Genomic DNA, 27,827 nt, shown 5'->3' with positions numbered 1-27,827 from the left:
CGTTTCTTTCCTTAAGAACTGAAATAGGCTAAGGTACGAGAGTTACTCTTACTTAAGTAGGATTTTCTAAGCGTTCATGAGTATGGGTTGAGATTAACCCAACTATCTTGTTATGCTCTAGAGATGGTTACGGATATAAGGAGTAGAATGAGCCTGTTTGTTGTTGAGTAGTCCCGTCTATTAAGCAAAGAGGGCAGGGATGCAATGCTGGTAAGTGACATGAATATCTCAAGGTTGATGGTATATGTGCAGTAGGTTAAGGAAGAGAAGCTGAGGGATAGATGAGTTCAAGAATAAGAGAGCTAAGACGAAAAACGAGTCAGGACAGTAGAAGAGCAATGTCAACTGCATATCCTTCCAACATAAATATAAGGGACTTGCTCAATCTCCTGCTAGTGCAACTGCACCTAAAAACAAAGGTGAGTACAATAGTCAGAATTTCAAAGCCATGCATGCCTATTCTTAAGGTAGTAGGATGCAAGGGAATAGTAAACCTCCTGTTTGCGCTAAGTGTGGTAGGAACCACTCAGGTACGTCTTTGAGGGATCCATTGGTTGTTTCAAGTGTGTTCAGAATGGTCATTTCATGTGCAAGTGTACAAAGAACAAGCAGGGAAATGGTAATGGGGGAAATAGAGCCCAGTTTTCTTCCCTTACTGCACCTAGAGGGGCTACTTTCGGTACCGGCGAGGGAACAAACCAATTATATTCCAACAATAGTCGTTAAGAGCAAGAGGATTCGCCTCACTGTTTGATTTAAGTCTTTGACTTTATTGCTTATGCTTTCCTAGATCTAAGAGAGAGTTTGTATTTGTTAACTCCTTATGTTGCTATGTATTTTGATGTTATTCCTGAGCAACTTAGGAATCATTTAGTATTTCTACACCTGTTTGTGAGTCTATTAGAGCAGAGAGAGTCTATCGTGATTGTCCTGTTTCTGTCAATCACAAGATTACCATGACCGATTTAATTGTGTTAGATATGGTGGATTTTGATGTCATTCTTGGTATAGAGTAACTTCATGCATGTTATACCTCTGTTGATTGTAGAAGTCGAGTTGTGAAGTTTCAGTTTCCTAATGAGCCACTCTTAGAGTAGAAAAGCAGTTCAATAGCGCCTAAGGGTCATTTTATTTCATATCTAAAGGCAAGGAAGTTAGTTTCTAAGGTGTGTGTCTATCACTTAATCCAAGTTAATGACTCTAGTGCTTAGATACATCTTATTCAATCAGTTTCGACAGTAAAAGATTTCTAGAAATCTTTTCAGATGATCTAGCCAGAATCTCTCCTAAGAGAGAGATAGACTTCGATATAGATTTTCTTCCAAATATTTGTCCTATATCTGTTCCACCATATAGAATAGCTCCAGCAGAGTTGAAAGAGATTAAAGAACAGTTGAAAGATCTTCTTGATAAGGGATTCATTCAACCAAGTGTCTCACCTTGGGGTGCTCCGATCTTATATGTGAGAAAGAAAAATGTTTCCTTAGGATGTGTATTGACTACTGTCAGTTGAACAAGGTTACTATAAAAAACAAATACCTCTTAAAATGATTGGTAATCTTTTCGATAACTTCAGGGTGCCACCTATTTCTCTAAGATAGATCTCATATCTGGCTACCATCAGTTAAGAGAGAGGGAATATGATATTCCAAAGACAACATTCCGGACCCGTTATGGTCACTATGAGTTCATGGTCATGTTATTCATTTGACCAATGAACCTGCATAGTTCATCGACCTTATAAGTAGAGTTTTTCAAACCTTATTTGGATATGTTTTTTTTTTATCATTTTCATTGATGACATATTGATCTACTCAAGAAATGAAGAAGATCATGCTAGTAATCTCAGAATAGTTCTCTAGACTTTAATACATAGAGAGTTGTATGCCAAGTTCTCAAAATGTTAGTTTTGGCTTGAGTCTGTGGCATTTGCTAGGCGACATTGTGTTTGGAGAGAGAATTAAAGTTGATACCTAGAAAATAGAGGTAGTGCAAAATTGGCCTAGACCTACATCTCCAACTGATATTAGGAGGTTCTAGGGTTTGACAACTATTATAGAAGTTTCATAAAGAGGCTCTTATTTATTTCATCCTATTTGACAAAGTTAACTTAGAAGACAGTTAACTTTTAATGGTCTGATGCTTGTGAAAAAAGCTTTCAGGAATTAAAAAAAGAGGTTGATTGTTGCCCAACTTTGACCTTACCAGAAGGTATGCAAGTAGGGGTGGACATTCGGTATTTCGGTTCGGTTCGGTTTTTCTTTTGGTTTTTTCGGTTTTCGGTTTTTTAAAATTACGTACCGAATATCGAACCGAAATATTTCGGTTCGGTTCGGTTTTTGTTAATTCGGTTCGATTTTTATTAATTCGGTTCGATTTTTTATTTCGGTTTTTTAATGGGCCTGTTTAGTGGGCTTTTTAAAATTTTAAACTTTACAAGTTTTTGTTTGATTTTTCAACTTAATGGGCTAAAAAGTAAAAATAGACAATATATAAAAAAATCATAATAAATTCCAATAACTATTAACCAATAACAAAAACAAAATCAGATGAAAAAAATCAAAAAAAAAATCAAAAAAACTGAAATTACGATTTACATACCTGCACCTGGGTTGGCTGGTGGCTGGCTGCTGCTGCTGTCGCCGGCGGCTGACCTGCTGGCTGCTGCTACCTACTGTCGCGGCTCGCGGGCGGCTGCTGACCTGCTGGCTGCTACGGCTGGCTGCTGCTGCTGCGGGCGGCTGGCTGCTGCTCGAGGACGGCGGCTGGCGACGCTGCTATTGGTGGCGGTGGACACCGGCTGGAGTAAAAGAGGAAGAGGAGAAAAGAAGGCAGAAGTTGTGCTGAAGAGTGAAGAGGAGAGGATGAAGTTGAAGAGAGAGGATGAAGTTGAAGAGAGAGGATGAAGTTGAAGAGATGAAGTTGAAGAGAGAGGATGAAGTTGAAGAAGTTGTGCTGAAGAGTGAAGACGATAGGGTATTAGGGATTTAGGGTTTTTTATTTTTTTAAAAAAATTATTTAATATTAATAATTATTAAATATAATATAATTTATAAATTAAAATATAATATTTCGGTTTAAACCGAAATACCGAATTCCAAAGTAATACGTACCGAAAACCGAATCAAAATACCGAAAATACAAAAAAATAAAACGAATACCGAACCGAAAACCGAAATACCGAAACCGAAATTTTGAAAAATTTCGGTTCGGTTCGGTGTTTCGATTTTCCGGTGTTTATGCCCACCCCTATATGCAAGTCTTTGTTGTCTATTGTTATATGTCTAGAGTTGGTTTGGATTGTGTATTAATATGGAATGACAAGGTTATAGTTCCTCCAACAGTTCAAAGTTCATGAGAAAAATTACCCAACCCATGACTTAGAGTTGGTTGCCATAGTATTTTCCCTGAAGATATGACATCATTATTTGTATGGTGTGCATGTAGATGTTTTCACCGAACACAAGAGCCTTCAGTATGTGTTTACCAAAAAAAGCTTAATCTCAGACAGAAGAGGTGGTTAGAGTTAGTTAAGGATTATGACATGAGTATTCTTTATCACCCTGGTAAGGATAATATGGTTGATGATGTTTTAAGCAGGTTGCGTATAGGTAGTGTCGTCCATGTTGAGGAAGAAAAGATAGAGCTAGAGAAAGATGTGCATAGAGTTACACGCTTATGAGTCCAAATAATGGATTACACAGAAGAAAGAGTGGTGGTGATGAATGGGGCTGAATTATCATTAGTGTCAGAAGTAAAAGAGAAGTAAGACCAAGATCCCATCTTTCTTGAATTTAAGGCAAATGTTCATAAGTAAAAAGTAATGACTTTTGAACAAGGGGGGACGGTGTGTTGAGGTTTCAAGATAGATTGTGTGTACCCAGAGTGGATGAATTCCAAGAGGGGATCATGGAGGAAGCTCATAGCTTCAAATATTCCATTTATCCGAGCTCCGCAAAGATGTATTGTGATTTAAATAGGTTTATTGGTGGAGTATTATGAAGATGGACATTTCAGAATTAGTTGCTAAGTGTCCGAATTTCCAACAAGTTAAAGTAGAGCACCAAAGGATCGGTGGTATGGCTCATAATATAGAACTTTCAAAATGAAAGTGGGAGATGATCAATATGGACTTCATCACAGGTTTACCAAGGTCTCGTAGGCAGCATGATTCGATTTGGGTGATTATGGATCGAATGACCAAATCAGCCCACTTTTTTATAGTAAATACTACTCATTCAACAAAAGATTATGCTAGGTTATATATTCAAAAGGTGGTAAGACTTCCCTTGTTTCAATTATATCAAATAGGGTTACACAATTTACTGTACAATTTTGGAAGTCATTAAAAAAAGGTTTGGCTTCAAAGGTGAACTTAAGTATTGTCTTTCATCCTCAGATACGTAGGCAAGCAAAACACACTATTCAACTTTAGAGTATATGTTGAGGGCTTATGTGATCAATTTCAAAGGTAATTGGGATGATCACCTACCTCTCATCGAGTTTTCTTACATCAATAGTTACCACTTGAGCATCCAAATGTCTCCTTATGAAGATCTTTATGATAGAAGATGCAAATCCCTTATTGCATGGTTTGCAGTGGGTGAAGTAGGGTTGATAGGACCAGGTTTAGTTCATCAAGCTATGGTAAAGGTAAAGGCGATTCAAGAGAGGTTGAAAATGACACAGAGTCATCAAAAATCCTACATTGATGTTAGGAGAAGAGTTAGAGTTTGGAGTTGATGATTGTTGTATTCAAAAGTTTTACCCATGAAGGGCGTTATGAGATTTGGAAAGTGGGGGAATCTTAGACCCGGGTATATTGGACCTTATCAAATAGCCAAGAGTATTGCCAAAGTATCTTATGAGTTGGAGATACCACAAGAGTTAATAGTGGTTCATCCGGTATTTTATGTCTCCGTCTTTAAAAAGTGCATGGGCGATCCTTCATGATCATACCAACTGAAGATATTGAGATTGAGAATAGCTTATCTTATGAGGAGATTCCTGTTCAGATTCTAGATCGTCATGTTTGCAAGTTGAGGACTAAGAAAGTAGTATCAGTCAAAGGCCTCTAAAATAACCGATTTATTGAGGAAGCTACTTGGGAAGATGAGGAAGATATGAAGAAGTTCCAAATCAAGGTACTAATCCTTCCTTAATATTAATTTAAAAGTTGGCATGTTGTTTTTGCATTTGCTTGTGGGTGCTTGAACTGAATGTTGCATGTTACACCCTTAGCCTAGTAAGAGTAGATGACCAATGTTCCTAAGGGGGAGATATTGTAACATCTTGCAATTTAAAATAGTTATGAAGAAGCTAAGAACTGGAAATAGCCATCTTTAAAAATAATAAAAATCTAGGAAATTTGTTAAAGTTAGGAAAAATGAGTTTTTGATCAACTTCAAACGGCCATAACTTCTATCTCAAAATGATCTAGAGTTACTTCTAGATATGGTAGGAAAGATCTTGGAATGATCTTCCAACACGCTAAGTTTGCGCAATTATGAGTTCATATGAGTGAGTTACACCCTTTTGAAGTTGAGTTGTTGAAATAAGAAAAGTCCAATCCGAATTTTTAAAGAGTAGTTTGGCTTTTTCCTTACCTTTTTATTTTAATTCGTTTTTGGTAATTAATTAGGGGTCTAAGCTGAACTTAGTCAATTTACGCTCTTGGAAAATATTTTAGGGTTATTAGAGAATAGAAAAGAAGAGGAGAAAGGAGAAGAAGATTTAAGATTCGTCAAGATTGTCGAGTTTAGCTTGTGGATTTCGTCGAGGGTGATCCATATAAGGTATGTAAGTTCATTGCAATGTTGGATTCGTTCATCCATGAGCCAAACATGTTTAATTAAGCATGAATTCATCCTAAAAGTTGAAAGTTTGAATGTTCTAATGTGTGTTCTTGAATTTACTTTTGTTCTTGAATTGGGATGATATTGAAGAGTGTCTTGAGATTATAGATTGATTATTAGAATTGTTTCATTTAGATTCTTCTATATATGTTGTGGGGTACCTGAATCTTAAGAGAATTTGAGAAAAAATATTTGAGTTTAGGCGAATTGGGGATGAAAAATGAAGAAGGAAAAAGTTGGACAAGAATATGCACCGGGTCTGCATGCGGTTGGACAAGAATATGTACTGGGTCTGCATGCGGACGTGTTCCTCAGATTTGGAAAATCCTCCTCCCGTTGCAGAGCGGTCTTGGAACTTTTTGCCTCAAAAGTTATTTTGCAACCAAATATTTTAATTCATCTTTGCATCGCAGAGTAGGTTCCCAGCAATGATTTCTTGATCATTTCTCATGATTAACTATCAAAAATCACTCCTAAACATCATGAGATCTTTTCTATAGCAAATCTCAATCCTTGAATCCATTATTCAATTCAAGGATTAGTTAAGATTCAATTCAAAAGAAGTTAAAAGAAGTTCTTAGAGTGTTCCAATAATCTTTCACAAATGATTTAACTTTGTTAAGACTTGAGTTTTGAGTTCAGTAAAGAGTAAAGTTGAAGTTCATTCCTTCAAAAGTTTATGGGGACTATGTGTTTCCAAAGAGTTAAAAATATTTTCACATTTAAATAACAACGGAAACTAAGATTTCCAAAGAGCCTTTGAGCTAGTTTTCAGAAAAGAGTAAATGCTTTTACAATTAAGCAAGAAAGGCAACTGAGATTTCCAAGATAGCCTTTGAGCTAAGCTTTTGAGTAACTATCTCAAATAACTGAAAGAAGTGATGTTTTTAAACATAAAGAGCTAGTAAATTTTGGGAGAATTATTGAGCACTGATATGGGGGATAATTCAAAAAACTCCAAGCCGCCATAAACCATGTAGTGACCATAGTAGAAAAGGTTCATACTTTTTAGAGAATTCCTTTAGTGATTCTTAGCATAGACTAATGGATCCACTTAGTAGTGCAGATTCTATACTCATGGTAAAGTATAGGACAGTGCTGGCAGCGTGAGGCAAAACATTGTATCATCACAATAGCTCTTATGTAATGGTTGTCGGTTAAAGAAACTCCTATAGAAGTAATTGTATTTTCATATACACAGTTTACTTGTATTTTTACATACATCTCAGAGTTATATGTATCTTTGCATACACCCAGAGTTGACTCTATATTTTAAATATCTTTTCTTTATATTGCACTTGTTTTAAACTACTTTATGTTGAAATGAGTTTAGTTATGTTGTAAGTTCTTCATATTCTTTTTAAGCCTATGTTGTTATTATCATTCCAACTCGCATACTCGTACATTCAATGTACTGATGCCAGTTGTCCTGCATTGTCTTATGATGCAGACGTAGGTAACCAAAATCAGCATGCAGTACATCGTTGATCCAGTGAGCACCCCAGAGTCAGTTGGTGATCCTTCTTGCATTCCAGAGGACTCATTTTTATTGCTTTCAGTTATTATAATAGTTTATTAGGATGTCGTAGAGTTTGACTCGACATCCATCTCATTCTATTTTAGAGGCTTCATAGATAGTTAGTGAGATGTTAGTTCATTTGTCGTTATAATGATATCGGCTTATGTTCAAATTTGAGTTGCCACTTTGGCTAAGTTTGATTTTTTTAAAGAAAAACATTATGAGTTTAGTTTGAGACAATTAAGTTGTTTAGTATTTGAATTTCTTTTCTTTATGCTTAAATTTTTCCGTTGAGTAAGTAAGTCAGGCTAAGGGTTCGCTTGGGGCCAATAATGGTTCTCGAGTCCCAGTTTCACCCAGGGTATAGGCTCAAGGCATGACACTTTTACATGATGTTCAAACTCTCAAAAATCTATTGTATGATGGTTTATGTTAATTGAATCATCACTTGTCTCGTGAATGTGCAAGAAGCAGCTAAGAATTTCAAAATTATCAAAGGAGGTAAAATATTGATCAATGCCAGTTGCTTGCTCTGAAATTGTATGGATAAGTCGATTGATGAAAAAACTTCATAGCTCTATTGGTGGCTCCACTACATTACATGCTGACAATATTAGTGCAATACAAACAACAACAAATTCGGTCCACTATGAGAACATAAAGCACATAGAAGTGGCATGTTATTATAATCAAGAACTTGTTGTTAATCAAGTTACTAATCATCGACATATCACGTCTCATGATCAATTTACAAACATGTTTACAAAGATAATGACAAGGAGCAGAGACCAATTCATATTATCAAAATTGATGCTTCATGATAAATAGCATCAATTTGAGAGGACATATTGATCATATCAGATATAATTCTAAATATCTGATATGATTCTAAAAGATATGAAACAATATTCTACTTTAACCATGCAGAATTATACCTTTGTATCCTGCTTTTACTTATGTATTTTTTTTTATACATAAATAGGGATAATTATCAATTGAAAAACATAGAAATACAAAATACTTTTAACCTTTTTTTGATTTGTGATTTATTAATTGCTTAAAAAATCAAGTGTAGTATCAATACACGAACCACCATGTACTGATAGGATCATGCGGTCAGTCCAACATACACAAGTAAGTAGTTCATGACTTAATAACACCCACAAAGCAATATGCAATATAGCATAATCAGTCACATGACATGAAAACGACAAACAAGAACTAAACAATGCATAACATGTCTCACATGATCATAATGCAATTATTGATCCTCTCATGGAACCTCAAGCACATGCCTAGTCTTCTCACGGAACCCAACCCAAATTATAGTATAAGACTAGCAGGCATCCGAGTCAACCATATATAATCATATCAGACATGAAAATCGAGCCAATCAACAAGCATACCAACATGTATAATCACATTATACTACATCGTGCATCAACACATAGCACAATAAACAAGACAACTTGCACCCACATGGTACAATCACACAATTCATATCGTACATTACACAATATGACGCTACAAGCAATAAACATGCACATATACATAATCCAAAAGTATAACCATCACCTAACTCGAATCAAGCCTCTGGAAAATAAGCAATATAAACAACAATCAATCATATAGGGCCTAATAATTTATCCGAATTAATAACAAATTCCAATTCTGATCAAAATGTGATTATTTTTCTCAACTTAGGGCTCCTTCCCGTGATGAATTTATGCTCAAAATCCCTTAATTTTAATAAATATGATAGAAATAAAATGTGAGCTTGTCATCAACTAAGATTCAGAGTAGTCCATAAATGTAATTATGAAAGCAATCACTTATACTTGTGATCGCGTATACTAGGGTGTTTGTGGAATAACAAACATTTAATGCATAATGATACTTGGAGTTCCATTCCTATTTTACCAAGGATGAAATGTAAGTACTTTGTGTTATTTATTCATCACGTTCTAAAGATACATGAGATTTTATTTTATTCCAATAAATTTGTCCTTAATTTTGTTGAGCTGTTTGTTCATACAAACTTTTATAAAGTCATGAAAACATTTTATTTTAATTTCTGAAGAGAATACATTAATTAATATTGTTGAGCTTTAAAAAAGTAAAGGAATTATTTTTAGCGCACTTTTCATCGTACTCCAAAACAAATGAGCTGTAGAAAGAAAGAATCGACTCATTTTTTAAATTACATTGATTCTATTCAGTATTTCTGATATGTCAAATAATTTTTTTCTAAAGCAGTACATACTTTTGTATACTTGATCAATAAACAAACATTCTCAGTCATTGATAATGAGATTCCATACTTCAAACGATTTCATAGTAAATCTAACTATTCTTATGTGTTTTTAATTGTGTTTGCTTTGTCCATCTTTCAGCACATGAATGTCATAAACGTTTTAAAAATTCAGCATAATATTTTTTGTGGGCTACAATGCCACGCAAAAATGAATATCCCTCTTATATAATGTATTTTATTGTCATTCTGAATATTTAATATTAGTTACTTGAGACTTTGTTGACAAACCAACATATGGAGTTCTCATGGAAAGTAACAAGATGTATTCGATTAAATTTAAGGTAGATGGTACATTGATTGCTACAAAGATTGAAAGGTTTCTCAAGGGTAAAAATATGAGCATGGGATAGAATATGAGTGTGTTTGGTAGGAAGGAAAACATTTTCCAGAAAATGTTTTCCAATTTTCTCATGTTTGGTTGGGGCAAAAATTTTGGAAAATGACTTTCCTTCAACCCAAAGCTCTCCTCCAATTTCAAACTATATTTTTTTTTTTTGGAAAAACATCAAGTTTTTAAAAAATATTTTCAATTTCAAAATTTTATTTTTCACTCGATCCTGACCACCCTCCCCCAACCCCAACCCCACCCCTCCCCAAAAAATTAACTTTGCTTTTTAAAAATATTTTCAACTTTAATTTTTTATTTTTAAACTCCTACCTCTCCCCCTGCCAACCCCCTACCCACCACATGAAATGATTGTAGCAAGTTCAAAAATTAATTGACTACTACACCTTTTATCGGAGTTCAATGGTGCTATTATAACTCTTATGGTGTTGCATGTTAATACATTTTAGTGCGATTAATATAGCAACAAACGTAGTAGAACATAAAAATACAAAACATATAAAGGTGGACTAGCATTACACTTGGGAATTGGTTGTCAATCGTCTCATTTCTTTTCATGATCAACTTACCAATTTGTTTACAAAGGCAATCACACACACAACATCACTATCTTATCTCCAAATTTCTACAATGTTCATCGGTTTATCATTATAAAGAGGGGGTGGGTGTTAGGAAATGCTATAATCGTATTGTTATCACAAAATATATTATTTCTTAAAATATGACTTAATTACCGATACTATAGTTATAACAATATATACACCTTCCTTGAATATGGTGCCACGTATACTTGATATACTCATTTGTCTGAAAATTACATTGTACAACTAGGTTAAAATATATTTTATGTATACATATTACATATAAACACTCCTTAGCTTCTTTGTGAATTTACTACTTTTTTTATATTTTGATATCCCTTAGTAAAACTACTGACTATAAGTATTTCCTATTGGATAGTTGAAAGGATAGAAGGCACTTGATGTTACGTTGCATATGTTATTCCTTTCTTTCCAATTTGTTTATCATATTTTAACTTATCACAGAGTTTGAGAAAATAAAGAAGACTTTTGAATCTGATGATCTCAAAATTGAAAATATGCAAATCATATGGTCGTAATCATATCATGTGAAAAGTAAAATTGAAATATTATTGGAAAAAAAGAGACATTCTTTATCAAACGGAGTAAAGAAAACAAACAAATTGAGTATGTATTATCTATCCCTATCTTATTCGAATGTGATAATTTCACTAGTAAAGCCAAAAAGTGTAATGCCGTGTTTAATGACATGATTCCCTTAATCGATCAATAGGATAGCAAATTCTTCACGGATTAAAGATGAGACATTGAAGAAGCTTAGTACATGGGAGGCATTGAAATTAGTTTGGATGTAACTTAATTTGTTGAGATATATACCAAATAAAATATAGTAGAATAGGAGGGAGGTATAGCTAGTATCCAATATATGAACAGAGTGGGGGTGTCACGAGATTGCAAATAGGAACAGTTCATTAATAAGGAAGTTTGCATAAGGTTGTTGCTTCAAACATTGTCTCCATTCCTCCAAGACAAATATGCACGTACCCAAACCTCTTCACATGTGCACCCTTCCCTTTTATCAATTATCATTACTACAAAACAATTCTCTCCATACATATTTATCTTGTCTCTTCCTATTTACTATTTCTCTATTTTCATTTTTTTCTTAAACTAATAAACATATACTATATCTCTTCTCTTTCCTCTCTGTAATTCTGTCAATACTTCCCTTTGTCGATTATAAGGAGCGTCTTAATTCATATGTCTCGCAAACTATATAGTATCTTCATATATGTTATGTTGTGTAAATAGTAAACACGGGTGCAATAGTCTGATAAGTAATATCGCGTAAAAATCAAGTATTGACTTGAGACGACCACAATCATCTAAGTCTACTTAATACCACAATATAGGTGATGTTGTGTCACTTTCCAAAATTATGCGGACACCACTACAAGTAAGGGTAGGCATGTCTGTCTGTTGTCACACATAGATAAAAATAAAAAAAGTAAACAAGAAGAAAAGATTCATCCTGATTTGAATAATGGATATTTAATCCAACGCGTTTAAGGTTGAAATGTACATGAAGGAGACCTAGATGATCTACACCTCTACATCACACTTTCATTTCAACGAGCAATAGACCCTCAACCTACTAACGAATGATGGACGTTCTTAACCACTTGAGCAAGTCTCACTAAATTGTTATGTAGAAATCCGTGTGTGTTAGTTAACGAAATCAGATTATCATGTTTAAAAGAAGAAACGACCAAGACTTGGAGCCTCTTTACAAATGAGTGTATGAAAACAAAGGCAACTAAGTGTTGTAATTTCACATAATTAGAGAAGGCAAAAGTTAACCCCTGAGCATACAAATTGTGAGTCACGTGAGTTAGAGAGTATCACTTCGGAAAAGTACATTCACATGCAAATGTGACAAAAAAAACAAAGCAAAATCATGTATTTAAATTGCAAAAGTTTTAAGTCATAAAGAAAGAGTGTACGGGAATGGTAGGGTCCTTTCAACCAAATGACAAAACACTGTCTTTGAACTTATTAACAACCTTTCCTCAACATTCAATATTTAGTTCAATGCAGTTTTTACTCCTTTTATTTTATTTAGAATAGTATATAATGCGCTCTCGCACAGGTGTACCTATTGCTTAATACATTCTCCCAGCAAAATCTCTTATACTGTAATAAAATCTCCTACAAGTCACACAACTCTGTACAGCTTTGATATTTTGTACTCTTGTAACAGAATACTTATCTTATTGTAAGGCTTCACAGGAACCATGGGAGTCTCTCCTACCCAATCTTGGATAGCACAGGCTGTAGTGTAAGGACCATTTTGCTTCCTCCTGTGGACAAATGTGTGTGGTTTTTCTTGCACTTTTAAGGTTTTTTTGTTTCATACAACATTGATCACCTCTGGTAGGAATATTTGGGTCATTATAAGATCCAGCAACTTGAAATGAATATGAGTCACAAGACATTAGGAATATGTATGTTCCCCACTTCCTACGACATCTTGCCATATATTCTCAAGGAACAAATTGATCAAGCACCAGATAATAATGGTTATAGACAATACTCATTTGCATTGCTGGACCATGGGTCGAACGAAGAATCCAAAACACATAGGTCCTGCTGATACTTGTCCAGATGTCTAAAAGCAAATCTAATGGCCCCCATTTGTTTCATGTCTAGTCAAATACAATTCTACCCATTTAAATCTAGCTTAGTTCAAGATAACACATATTTTGCTAAAACTATCAAGTGCACAATGGCATTAAAGAGAAAGGAGAACTGTTGTCTTGCCAACTGCAGCTTCTAAAACAGAATGATTGTGACAGATGGTTACCCTGAATTCAGGTCAAGGGCTGGATTAGAACTTAAATACAACTCAAAATTCACCAATCCGTTTAGGAAGTATAAAAATCCAAAAATGACCTTAACTTCAAAATTCATAGGAAAAGCAACAGGATTTTGTGTCAATAGCAACTTTGCATGGGGCATCCAGAATATTTTTCCATTCTGATGCCCTTGAAGAATTTACAACAATATAGCTTAACTCACTCGCTAGCAATGCTTAAGATCCCATGAAACAAGAGACCTTTCACTTAGCATAGCCATGGCTTTCTAGTGGACATGTAACATAAATTACATGTATCAAACATGTAAGAATTCTCTCAACTTTCTTCAAAAGAAAAATTTTAAAAGGTCAGCAATTTAATAGAACATCTAAATAAAGACGTTATAGAAAATTTCTAAGAAAGTTACAAGAATCTCAGACCTGATAATAGTAATCTCAGACCTTACATCATATGATAAATTTTGAAATCTAATCAGCAAATTTGACTTGTATTTCCCAACTTCAGCATCCTCATCAGACTCACGAGTGGAATTGAGGATTGATATAACTCCAGCTTGATGTAATACCACAGCAGCCTCATCTGCAGTATGAGAATGAACACTAAACACTACATCCATTCAAGCCCATGTACAATCACAAATAACAAATGCCTCAGCAAGGTCCAGTAACATCTGACACTAATGCAGGGTGTCAATTTGAAGCTAACCAAACATCAGGCCTAGCAACATATAGTATCATTAGGCAATTGGTCTTAATCGCCGATTAGTGTCATCAGCCAAAATAGGATAATGCAGCAAGGGCCACACAAACAAAATAAGAAGTCTTCATACATCTATAGTTAAACACTACACAAAACTGACTCAAGTTGTACAGCATACTTTTGCCTTAAATACACGTGTAACAGGCCATAAGTGTTAGAATACATGCAATTGCTCAAATTAATCACACCATTAATGGATTCTCACAGATGTATTAGAGAGAAAAGAAGAGAGATGATATATTCAGAAAGAAGAAGAATGTTCTGTTAACCAACTAATTACAATGAAACAGTGATTTATATACACTGTTAACCGACTAACAACTTGTCTAATTCCGTAACTACCCTTTAACTAACTTTACATATACGATCAAGTGACACCTATCTCATTACTCCCCTCAAGCTGGTGGGTGCAAACACATTCAACACACCAAGCTTGCTCACTAAAACTTCATGTTGTGATCTAGGCAGCCCCTTAGTATGTCTGCAAGTTGTTCTTTTGAACTCACATATTCTGTCCTCGTCATTCCTGCTTGTATTTTTTGTCTGATAAAATGACAGTCAATCTCTATGTGTTTCGTTCTCTCATGAAACACAGGATTGGCTGCTATTTGCAGGGCTGCTTTGCTATCATTGTATACAACAGCAGGCTGCTCAACTTCACTTCCCAATTCCTTCAAACTCTGAAACTGCAGTTGCCATGCTCCTATACTCTGATTCTGCTGAACTCCTGGAAACCACATTCTGTTTCTTTGACTTCCATGACGACAATGTTTCACTATGTTTAACTAGATATCCTCACACCGACCTTCTTGTATTTGGGCATGCTGCCAATCTGCATCACAATATACACTCAGTTTATTAGACTTGTTACTGCCCAGTAATATGCCAAGTACCGGCTCTCTTTTAATGTATCTCATCACTCTCACTGCTGCCTCCCAGTGTGACTGTATTGGTTGCTGCAAAAATTGACTTAATGTTTGAACTGAATAAGCAATGTTTGGTCTGGTCATGGTCAAGTACAATCTTCCCTATAACCTTTGATATTGCTCTCTATCTGCAAAAGGTTCATCATCTGATTCTCCAGTAATGCAACTTAATGTTTGAACTGAATAAGCAATGTCTGGTCTAGTCATGGTCAAGTACAACATCTTCCCTATCAACCTTTGATATTGCTCTCTATCTGCAAAAGGTTCATCTTCTGATTCTCCAGTAATGCAATCCAATTCTGGAGTTGTCAGCTTCATATTAACTTCATCTGGAGTCCAAGTTGGCTTGACACCTCCTAAACGCAAATCTAAAATAATTTCTAAAGCATGCTTCCTCTGATTCATCAAAATACCTTTGGCTGATCTGCTAAATTCCATACCAAGGAAAAATTTCAATTCTCCAAGATCTTTGATCTTGAAAGCATTCTGTAAGGTTGCTTTTGTATGTTCTATAAGAGTCAGATTATTTCCAGTAACTATCATATCATCAACATAGACAAGAATTACCACCATATATGAACCTATTCTCTTAATATATAATGAATGGTCTAAGCTGCATTGAATAAAACCAGACCCCAGTGGTGCTTCATTTAACTTTAAATTCCATTGTCTGCTTGCTTGTTTGAGTCCATAGAGGGATTTGACAAGTCTACATACAAGTCTAGACTAGGAAAACCCTCAGGGAACTGCATATACACTTCATCATGAAGATCACCTTGTAAGAAGGCATTGTAAACATCCAGCTGATGCACAGACCAGTACACTGAGCAGCTAAGGAAAAAACAGTCCTGACAGTGGCTATCTTGACCACTGGAGAGAATGTTTCATGAAAATCCAGACCTTCTCTTTGAGTGTAGCCCTTAGCAACCAACCGAGCCTTAAACCTCTAGGAAAACCCTCAGGCAACTGCATATACACTTCATCATGAAGATCACCTTGTAAGAAGCCATTGTAAACATCCAGCTGATGCACAGACCAGTCACACTGAGCAGCCAAGGAAAAATCAGTCCTGACAGTGGCTATCTTGACCACTGGAGAGAATGTTTCATGAAAAACCAGACCTTCTCTTTGAGTGTAACCCTTAGCAATCAACCGAGCCTTAAACCTCTCAACATCACCATATGCTTTCAATTTCACCTTGTAGACCCATCGACAACCAATAGGAATCTTGCCTTTGGGAAGTGGAACCAAATCCCAAGTGTGGTTATCTTGCAGAGCCTGCAGTTCAGCCTGCATGGCTTCCAACCATATAGGATCTGACATAGCTTCCTTGTAGGAAGATGGTTCAACTACAGTTGAAAAAACTTGCAAATATTTTTGGTAAGAAGAGGACAAATTGGTGTAGGATATAGAAGTCGTAAGAGGATACAAAACTGTACAAGCAGAAGGTTTAGAAACATATTCAGATAACCAAAGAGGTAGCTTAGAAATCCTAGTAGACCTCCTAAGTTGAGGAAGCAATGAGGTAGGAGAAACAAGAGTGACAGTAAGATGGCATAGGATCAACTGGAAGATCTAAGATGGGAGGAGATGAAGGTAAGAAATCAGGAATATTATCAGAAGAGGTAGAAAGAAAATCATTGTGTGTAAATGACTCTGGGAAAGAAGAAGAGATATGTGAAATAGGAGCAGTAACAGCTGAAGATAAATACAGAAAAGGATAATGATCCTCATGAAAAATCACATCTCTATTCACAAAAAACTTTTGTTGTGCAAGATCAAAACAAATGTATCCCTTAGTGATAAAAGAATAACCCGTAAACACTGACCTAACTGCTCTAGGGACAAACTCATCAGTCCTAGGCAATGTACTAGCAAAACATAAGCAACGAAGTATTCTGAGATGATTAAAACATGGTTTCTTACCAAAAAAGACCCCATAAGGAGACCTCCCATCTAGAGTCTGAGAAGGAAGTCTATTAATAATATATGCTGTTGTAAGAACATAATGTCCCCAGAACTTGATAGGAATATGGCCCTGAAACCTTAAAACCTAGCAACTTCAAGGAGATGTCGATGGTTCCTTTCAGCCACCCCATTTTGTTGAGGGTGTGTGCACATGTTATATAATGAATTATACCAAATTCTTTACACAAATCCTGTAGAGAACCATTCACAAATTCACCACCATTATCTGTTCTAACACCTTTAACATTGGTCTTAAACTGAGTAGCAACAGTTGTGAAGAACTGTTGTCACCAATACATCACACTTGAACTTTAATAAGAAAATCCATACAATTCTGGAAAAATCATCAACAATGGTAAGAAAATATTTATTTCCATCAAATGTTGGAATATTATAAGGACCCCATACATCCAAATGCAATAAAACAAACACTTCAGAAGACCTAGTGTTACTACTAGTGAAAGGTAGTCTAGTGTGTCTAGCTAGAGGACATATTTCACAATTGTTCAAAGCATTTTACAAGCATCAACATTATAGCCTAACAAGTCTTTCATAGATCCTATTGAAGCATGGGCAAGTCTTTTATGCCACAGCAAAATCTCCTTTTTTGTCATCATGTGCAGCAAAACTCGTAACCTTGTCATGAACAGAAGGTTTCTGCGAATGAACCAGACAGTACAACCCATCATCTTCTTTACCAATCCCCTTCAGTTCACCAGTGGAAAGGTCCTGGAATAAACAAAACCCAGGATAGAATGAAACAAAACAATTGAAGTCCTTTGTAACTTTTGATATAGATAAGAGATTATAATGGAATTCTGGCACAAACAACACATCCTGTAATTCTCCTGTGTCTGCAAACTTACAACTCCCAGTATGAGTTACCAAAGTATTTCCTCCATTCGGTAAATGTACTTTCCAATTTTGTGTATTCTTAACAGGTGGGGTACATCATGAAGTACATCTAAGCTAGAGATCATGTGGTTAGTCGCACCACTATCAATTATCCATCTAAAAACTGTAATTTTAGAAAGAGGAATATCATGGGTCATACCTGCCATGTTTGCCATTACATGAGCAGTACAAATATTACCATCAAGCATCTGCATTACTTGATCATGTTGATAAACAGTCATCTGAAGTGCTCATGGTAGATATTTGGGAACTAGTTGATCCACAGTGTTGTCTCTCAAACCTAAGCTCGTAGAGGATGAATTATCAGCCTGCACATTATAGACATTATTGCCACCTCCCTTCTTCTTGAACAAAGTATCTCTGCACAAAGTTTTCCAGAGAATCTCTTAGAGATGTCTGAAAATCCAAAGCCAAAAATAGTGTTTCAAGGGTTCCTTTGGGCTTTTCTGGTGAAATTTAATTGGTCATTCCTTAATTTGTATCGATCTCTAATTTATACAAATGTTATTTAATACTATTTGGGCTTGAATACAGGTATGGGCTTTTGAAGCAATTCCTAAACTAGAAGAAGCTTTTGGACATCATCAACAAAGTTTCCCTTGCTAATTCCTAGATTGAAGCGATGGTTCATGAAGAAACCGATTATTCCATCCTATAAGATGGTGTCACTAGTAATGGAAAGAGTCAATGTGAATAATTAAGTTTTTTTTGGTGAAATCTTTCATATTATAAGTTTATTACTGTGGTTTTGCTTGTTGAACAATTTATTTTCGTATAGGATGTAGTGCAATTTACTCTTACTCCTACTACTACGGAGTTAGAAAAAGCATATCTTTACAACTGGAAGGATTTGGAGACTGTTATTGCTGCTTCTCCGGATTCTCCGAATCATGCTATTGCTGCATCTCCAGATACTCTGGATCGTGTTGTTGTTGCCTCTTTGAGTTCTCCGGATCATGGTGCTGTTTCCGCTTCTCCGTATCGTGAGATTATGACTGCTGTCATTGCCTCCCAAGGTACATCATCTTACTTTCCTGTGTGCTGCTTTCCTGGACCATTTAGTTGTTTGTGTTATAAGAAAATATAGGCTGATTGAATCATCCTCAAACTGTTTTTGTTCCAAATGATCCAGATTCTCCGGATCATGGCATTATGACTGCTTCTTCTCCGGATCATGGAAGGACGCATGTTGTTGCCTCCCAAGGTACATCTTCTTACTTTTTTGTGTTGCTGGCCTGGACCATTTGGTTGTTTGTGTTATCAGAAGCTATAGGCTGATCGAATCATCCTCAAACTAATTTTTTTCCAAATGATCTGGATTCTCCGGATCATGGAAGGACGGATATTGCAAGTTCCTTTTCTCCGGATCAGGAAAGGACAAATCTTGTCTCCACCACATGGTGCCAAACAACTTAGGCGATTAAAACAAACTTCAAAGTATCATCAATGCATGAAATTTATGTACTGCCTCCTTATAAGCGTTGTCAGAACAAAAACAGAGCCGCTCAAGTGGGCTGACAAAGAAAATCATATATGGGTTGTCCTAAGTTGATGAATTCATATTATATTACTTTGTATATTGAGATTATTGGATTGGATTGGTGATCGAGGAAGGCAATGGGTAAGAGCCTTTGAGTAGTGAGTTTGTTGAATTGGCTATGGATTGTAGTTGTGAGATTTTTATTATATTACTTTGGATTCTTTGTATATTGAGATTATTGGATTGAATTGGTGATCAAGGAAGGCTATGGGTAAGAGCCTTTGGATAGTGAGTTTGTTGAATTGGCTATGTGAGCTTTTATTTGCAATACAAAGTACTAACTAATCTCTAATGTTATTGTTGCCTCTCAGAACTTAGGGTCGACTTGTTTGCTAGAGATGCTTGATGTATCACTAAATTTGCATAGCCTAAGAATTTCTATTAGATGTATTGCTTGTGCACTTTCCCTATTAATGAATGGTGGAATCAGAAGCCTAAAAATACGGTACATGGTTTGGTTCTACAATCTGCCCTATTATTTGTGTTAGGAAATATGGAATGAAAGTTGAAATTGTAAATATGGTGGCAAGAGAAGTTTCAACAAACACAACCTTGACATTACCTTGGATCACATTTTGTAAAAATCTTCTGAAACTAGAACCAATCGTCAAATGTGTATCTATTTCCTGGCAATTCCTATAAATGGAGCGTTGAAAATGAAAAACATACGCGACCCTTTGCACACTATCTGGAAGAGCAGCCATGGCAGCTTTGAGGCAAAGTCATTGGCAGCCCTCAAGGGGTTGGGTTTATGCGTCAAAAGAAATTTCAGCCATTTTTTCTTGAAAATCGACTCAATTATAGTCTTCCAGATGATTGAAGGAAAAAGACAACCCAATTACAAGCTCAATCTCACCATAGAGAAGATTCTACATATGATAATTCAAGCCTAAGAGAGGCCAATAATGTTGTGGATCACTTGGCTAAGATGACAAACACCAACCAGAACAATCATGTTTTTGTCTCCTTTCAGCAGATTCCTAATGGTGTAAAAGGTCCTTATCAATTGGACAAAAGTCAAATGCTATCCATTAGACTCAAAAACTACTTATATAACTGTATTTGAAATTACTGAAGACAAATTACCTGTACTGCCGACGGATAGGCTATCCGTCTGTGTATATTGCGCAGGCGGATAACTACTCCGTCTTCGTATATTTTTGTCTATATACTTGTATATATTTTTGACGTCAATATTTTTTTTTCTAATTAAAACGATAGTAAAAATCACAGTTTATAATAAAATATTATCGTTACCAAATAATATAATTATTTAAATTGTCTCAATTAACAATACAACGATAATTTTAAGAGAATGACAAACAAGCACACTTGAATTAAAAAGTTGTCTTACATTTAATCGGGGGTTTTTGCTAATTTGTGTTTTATTTTTTCTTAACCACATCCTATAAGTTATTAGGAATATGACGGAACGAAAGATCAAGGAAAGAAAGAAGAATACACCAAAATGCAAGTGTGGCACCAAATACTGCTGGTTGTTTCTTGTTGTAAGTGAATGCAACGAAAAGACCTGGAAATAACGAATAATGAAACAATTCATACATTAACATTTCATGCTCATTTTCAAATTTCTGCTTTGTTATTCCCATCATCCGGTAACCACAAGATGATCCACAAGAAAGATAATTTTGCTTTTTAAAAATATTTTCAACTTCAAATTTTTATTTTTAAGATCCTAACCCCCCTCCCCCTCCCCCCCAAACCCCACCCCTCCCCCAAAATTTTTCTTTTAAAAAATATTTTCAACTTAAAATTTTCATTTTTAAACTCCTAACCCCTCCCCTCCCCCCCCCCCCCCCCCCGGCCAGTCCCCCACCCATCCTCAAACCCCAAGAAAATTAATTTTGTTTTTTAAAAATACTATCAACTTCAAATTTTTATTTTTTCACTCCTACCCCCTATCCCCTACCCCACGCACTACCCTCCACCCCACCCCCACCCCCAAAAAAAATTTGATTTTAAAAAATATTTTTAATTTCATATATTATTTTTTACTCTAGTAAAAATAAAAGATATTTCTCAAACACATTTTTCATTCATAAATCAAACACTAAAAATTATTTCCGAAAAATATTTTCTGCTCACTAACCAAACATGAGAAAATAAGTCCAAAACGCTTGTTTTCCAGGAAAACATTTTCCTCCATACCAGACACACCCTTAATCCAGGTGATGCCAAACCCTATCCTTCTGGTGTGCTCCACAAATATTCCCGATTCAAGTGATCATAAGTTTTCTCTATGTCTAATTGGGTGTAACAAGTGTCCAGAGATTAACATGTAATTAAATTTACTGTCAGTATAATTCATCATGTAGATTTAACACATTAAATTGCCATCTATTTCTCTGAAGCCTGAAGCTCAAAGATTGTCAAAGAAGCTCATATTCACTATTATAAGGGGACTCCACGAATATGAATAGATAGAGGTGAATAAATTGCATAGTTCAAAGTATGATGGCTGGATTTTCAAGTAATATTATAATTTTAAATAATCCTGAGTACTGAGCAAGCAAAGAATAGAACATGCTTCAATAGAAAAAAACTATCAAGACAGACAAGCAATATAGAAGCTTACCTTTTCTCCAAATTTGTGTTTCCGTCTTTCACTAGTTTTTCATTCTTCGTGTCACTGCCACTATCCGCTTCAAGGAAATACATCTGAAACAAATGAATCTTCGGTGAATACTTATAGCATGTATAAGAAAACATAGCCCATAAGGCAAGGGCCATGGTCAAAGGTACTTACAAGACACTAACAACTTAAACTTACATCTTCTTCATTAACTGTTTCTCCAGAAACAATCAATGGAATAGGCTCCGGTCCCAATTCATTTCAACGAAATTTTCTGCATTTCATCTGCAACAGCAAAAGCTAATGCATCCTGAATTGAGAAGATACCGAGTGAATTATTAATTGTAGGGACTAGGAACTCGGTAATAACAAATGACATGCAGACACAATTACCTGATGACTTTCATATGGCAGATTGAATAAGCATCCTAGAGGCTCAACCTCCACGGCAGGTATAACAGAAGTATTGGGCTTCTATCACATGCAATGCATATAAAACTGATTAAATATACTGATGCAGATCTGTATTTTCCCTTACTGGAAAGTATATATGCAAAATTGTTCTAGGGGAAGTGATAGGTTTACAATTCATCTACTCGAGATTTAGGACCATAAATAAATATACAAACAATTGCAATAGTGAAGAAATGGATCGAGAAAGAAGAAGACAAGGAGGTACAAACAATATGCACCAGGGATCGTTTTGTTGAGAGACAAGTTATGCGAGAACTGTAATGTAAGGATTTTATCTTAGGAAATAGAGTAATACAAGGATTATAATACATGAATTATATTGTAGGATTAAATATGTGTTATGTTTGATTTTACAAAATGGATTATATAAAGGTTATTATGTTCATTTTAGTTGTTTTAATCTTGATTCTATAATATCTTGGTAATGCAACCAAACGAGCTTGTGTCACCAGTCAACCCACCTCATCCACAGACATAGAAAATTATGACAAGACTTCATTCCACAACAGAAGGGAAGTACAGAAAAACTAAACTCAAAAATGAAATCCCAATCTAAACATGCATCACATATTTTGATCAAGATCTTTAAACAGCATAGAGCATCAATGATGCTAAAAGGAAGGATTTCAAAATGCCAAATTGAGGAATGAGTAAAATAGAAAACAGTCCAAGTTTGACTTCTTTTTGGATGCCTGATATCTTTTTTTATAAAATTTTGTATCCGTTAAAGATCATTGTATCTGCATAATCTAATTCGTCAAATGAAGTGGTGAAAATGTGTTTAGCAATGGGAAACTTACTGATCAATTAATCAATCAACTATGCATCACTCACAAAAGATAGTTAAGGTCAGCTCTAATGGGTCGTCTACATCCATTTTGCTTATTTAGGTCCATTACCTTCAACGATATTCTTTTATATCCATTCTCATGCCTTTCTTTCCTTTTTTACTCTCGTCTATTGTTTGAGCAAATAAGCATGCAGAGGATGTGCAAGGAAAAGGTTTATCTCAAATATGCTTAGTGATTCAATTGACTTAAGACTGATCATTTTTAAATGGACTTCGAAGTAATCATTTTAAGGCAAAAATAGTAGTCCTCATAAAGAACGGCAGGCTACATTAATAAAACTTATGGCATGTATTGCATCACAACTTACAAGGAAAAACTTCAGCTGATCTGAAATATGTTTTTCATGTATAAGGAAACCAAAATTGAAAAGGATGTTCCAGATAAGTGGCCCAAAAAGATAAAGAGGAGAAAAGAATTTTAAAATTCAAATACGGGAAGGAGAAAATAGTGTACCTTTTTGGTTTTGATGACCACACCTGCAACAATGCAATGAAGGTTGTATCAAAAAAGTCATTTTACTACAAAAATGAAGAGGAACAAAAAGTCTCTAATTATAAAGACACCTTTATCGTCCCAAATGTCAACCATGCCAGAATCTCCACCAGACGAATCCTAATAACACAAAATTAAGAAGAAACAAACAATGAGGATCTATTAGGGATGTGCACTCAAATGAAAAGATTTTTCTCCCTATTGAGGGAAGGCCATTGTGGCAAGGAAGAAGCAGCCATAATATCTTGCAATTGGTGAATTGAATATTTAAAATGAAAGAGTGAAGAACCTTTTGACCCTGTTAAGTAGTATCTTTAGCTATATGAACTTCACTTTTCTTCTTGGACTTTTTCCAGTTGAAGAAGGTACAACTTCAACAAAGGTATTGCATTGTAGCATACTATCACATCGAAGTACTTTCTCCCGGTGTTTTTCAATTTTCCGTTTGACAGAAAGATCTGGATTATAGACATAAAATTGTCACTTAATCGTTAAAAAAGGGACTTGCCAACAAAAAAAGACTAAACAATAATAAAGAAAGAAGGAAGATGCGCCCATGATGAAAATCAACGACAAAATATCCCAGTGATATAGTACTTAAGGTGATTTGTACTAAAGGGGAATCGTACTGATAGGGAGTACTGTAATCGCATACAATAAGGTAAGAGTTCATATTCACATCATATAAATAGAAAAGAAAGAAGGGAGGGATGTTTCAGAATTAGTCTAACCAACTGAAAATAAAGAGACAACTACATAGCATACGCCCTAATGAATTATTTTCTCTTGTATAAAGTGGACATGCTCCTTTTTAGCCAGGGTCCCAAAGGTAATTAATTTGCTAACTGCCCAAATGGCTCTTTCACTATGACCAAATTTGCAACAAAACCCCTGCCCTCAATAAGAATTTTGTCCTCAATGTTCAAGTCAAGGACAACATGAGTAGCAATGTGCCCATCCCACCCCCACCCTCACCATACCCCATTGTCGGCAAAACAAAGTGTTCTTCGTAGCAAAAGAAGAATATGTAACCATGTACATGTGTTGCAGCAATGATATGAATCATGTAAAAGTTAGACATGCCTAACACAATGGAAGTAAAAACAGAAACTTGAACTTCAATTGTAGTAAGATGGAAGGAACTAATGTAGTATCTTTGTCACAAGGCTAATTTGGTTCCTTAACCAACGAAGTTGTAATGTCTGTATGTGCAAAATGCATAGGAAAACCTGCCACTTATTTGGGATACAGAGTCACAATGTTAGTGAACCAAAAAAGCTTTTCTACTAGTAGTATTGACATCCCTATCCCAGATGCGGTTCAAGGTGGCAAGAAAAATCTCAGTAACTAACTCATTACACATCAAAAAAACATAAGCAGAAACGATGGCTTAATCCATTAAAAATATTAGCTTTGCCGTTTATATTCACAACATAGTATCACTACTTCACTACCCACTTGTGGCTGTGTAAGCCAAAAGCATGTTGAAGCAAACCAGTGGCTATATGGGGACAACGAAATGCTGCATAAATATCACTTTCTAGATTTAAATGGAACACTTTGCAACCAAACACAATGTCAAGCTTATGTCTTTTGCCTTTAGGAAGAAAACTCGGTAGCTTAACCGAGAATGTAAGGTGTAGATTCAAGTTGGGTCGTGACAATAAAAGCACTGGACATATTGTCGAGATTCACGGATTTTTGTATTGTATCCCCAACAACTTTATATGAAGTTGTGAATCCAAATAAGAGTTTACGATCACAGTCACCTTGGTATTACTATCATCATAAGCTAAGTCTAGCACTGATGTGACAGTTGAAGCATCTGAAATCTCTGGGTATCAATGAAAGTGGAGTCGAATCGCATCTCCTCTAGTTGTAGTGAGCGCAAATGGAAAATAGAAGAGAGCATACGCTTGTTGTTCGCTTGTAGCTCCTTCATTGATTCTTGCAGCGCCTTCACTGATTCAAGAGGGTGTTGAATTGAGCTTCAAGCATGGTAAAAGGGTAGAGAGGCATGAAGTAGGAACAAAGAAAGTACCAATGTAATGGAGGGGGATTGTACTGATAGGGAGAACTGTAGTCCCATACAATAATGCAAGAGTTCATTTTCACAATGTAGGAATAGAAAAAAAGGAGCATGTGCACTTCATTATGATATATATATATATATATATATATATATATATATCATAATGAAGTGCACATGCTCCTTTTAGTTAGGGTCCCGAAGGTGATTTGCTAACCTACCAAATGGGTCTTTCACAATGGACAGAGTCGCAACATGATTCTAAACTGCCCTCTTCTAGTCCTAAAATGTCAGTTACTATCTCCCAAATTTCATCAGACTTCATAGTTCACCCAATAATTGCATGTGAACAGTTACCATTGACTGAAAAGTGACACCCAAACACTTGTTCCTGAAACTTTTCTGCAAGTGTATAACTGACATGAACTCTCAATCTGCTCTCAAGATAGATTTTTCTAAAATTACAACTCAATGGGATACTCAACCATTTTGTCTAATTGCCTAATACGTAATATTATTGAATGAGTCCACCTAAAAGGGAGTTCAAGAGGAAATTATGAGAGCACACAGTGAGTACCTAAAAAATACTGCTAAAGAAGCAGCCATTTTTTCACAAGTGGAGCAATCCAGTTATCCAGTCAAAATCAGTTCAGTACAACAATAAATAGCATACATGCAATCCATCTAAAGGCAATACTAGCAGCTAGAACGCTAATCTGGTATCAAAATCGGCTCTTTCTTTTATACTTCGTTATGTACTGAAACAAGTGATATTTAATACTCTGGCTATTTCGAAAATACCTCTGGATTTGTCAACGTAAAAGAGAGAATCGCTAGGAACTTGAGCGAGTGGACCGCCGGAAAGAGCATCCTTTGTGGAATTATCAAAGAGATCTTCAATGTCCTCCATACTTATGTTGGCTCTCCATGCCTTCTTCCCCCCATCTCTCTACCTTCGCTTCAAAGGCGTTAACCTAAAGCCCTTTGCGCTGTGTCCCCAAATATTTAAGACCCAAAAAGAATTTGAGTATTCATACTGTATTTTGTTTTGTTATATACAGAAGGGGTCAGATTCATCATTTTATTTTCCATCTCTATATTTTTATCCGATAATAAGTGTAAAAAAAAAACATAATAAATTTTTTTAATATTATATTTAAATTATTATAAAAGTGTGAGTTTCATATTAAATTATTATTTTTTTAATTTAAGAAATACACTACAATGTCCTTGTCAGAGTAGTCAATCTTGTGGCTATTAGGATTTGAAGCGAATTTACATCTGTTAGGTTATTAGCATTTTAAAATTAATATTTAACATATAAAATTGCTTTATTTGGGAGTTATAAGAATGACTATTAGTAGGCATTTGTGTTTTAAACTATCAATTTGATCATGTTATTTATCTTTGACTTGGTAGCCATGTAATGCAATTACTTTTGGCTTTATTGGTTGAATTCATTGTAGAGATAAAAACATTCCAATAAACATTGGAATGGATAACTTCTACATCATCCATTAGCATGGGTTGTCCATTATTTTATTTCATTCTTAATTCCTCCATTACTCTTTGTAATATATGTAACTCCTATTGTAACATATGTAACCTATGAAATTCCTAAGGTCATTATATCATTATTTACTACTTCCATTATCTTCCTATTCATTGATAGGAAGACTTCTTGTAGTATAAATAGTGGTGCTCTTCATTTGGTTTGTAACACACAAAAAAAAACACAAAAAGAAACACAAGAGAAAACAAAGAGTGAAAGAGTTAGTCTAAAAGAGAGTTCTTATTAGTTGAAAGGGGAGCTTTAGACTCAACTCTT

At 35.3% G+C, this 27,827-nt stretch overlaps 1 protein-coding gene and 1 long non-coding RNA gene across 4 annotated transcripts; both read right to left on the bottom strand.

Moving 5' to 3' along the window:
• Positions 1-15,133: 15,133 nt before the first annotated feature.
• On the bottom strand, positions 15,134-15,710 carry LOC138349368 (uncharacterized mitochondrial protein AtMg00810-like). Its single transcript, XM_069299695.1, has 2 exons — positions 15,247-15,710; positions 15,134-15,167 (listed from the first exon to the last, which is right to left on the bottom strand). Exons 1-2 carry the CDS (start codon positions 15,708-15,710, stop codon positions 15,134-15,136), a joined length of 498 nt encoding a protein of 165 aa, XP_069155796.1.
• Positions 15,711-17,437: 1,727 nt separating this feature from the next.
• On the bottom strand, positions 17,438-27,072 carry LOC112941638 (uncharacterized). 3 transcript variants are annotated; one of them, XR_003247061.2, is made up of 9 exons: positions 26,801-27,072; positions 24,260-24,428; positions 24,042-24,090; positions 23,932-23,954; positions 22,547-22,627; positions 22,352-22,463; positions 22,157-22,239; positions 18,160-18,380; positions 17,438-17,834 (listed from the first exon to the last, which is right to left on the bottom strand). It is a non-coding gene; the product is annotated as an uncharacterized lncRNA (long non-coding RNA). The 3 variants fall into 3 exon arrangements; XR_011221738.1 differs by lacking the exons at positions 22,157-22,239; positions 22,352-22,463; positions 22,547-22,627; ... (2 more) ...; positions 24,260-24,428; positions 26,801-27,072 and adding an exon at positions 20,123-20,583; XR_011221737.1 differs by lacking the exons at positions 22,157-22,239; positions 22,352-22,463; positions 22,547-22,627; ... (2 more) ...; positions 24,260-24,428; positions 26,801-27,072 and adding an exon at positions 18,859-20,513.
• Positions 27,073-27,827: the final 755 nt, after the last annotated feature.

The sequence above is a fragment of the Solanum lycopersicum genome, chromosome 6 (genome assembly GCF_036512215.1).
Source record: "Solanum lycopersicum chromosome 6, SLM_r2.1".
NCBI classification, from domain to species: Eukaryota; Viridiplantae; Streptophyta; class Magnoliopsida; order Solanales; family Solanaceae; genus Solanum; species Solanum lycopersicum.
This window is presented reverse-complemented; position numbering and strand designations above follow the sequence as displayed.

Bases quoted from the DNA above. Each gene is read 5' to 3' on its own strand.
- LOC138349368 (XM_069299695.1), bottom strand. From the start codon at position 15,710: ATGGTGGTAATTCTTGTCTATGTTGATGATATGATAGTTACTGGAAAT. The intron at 15,168-15,246 runs GTTATAGGGAAG...CAATTTTTGCAG, and splicing joins GATAGAGAGCAATATCAAAG to CAACCAATACAGTCACACTG.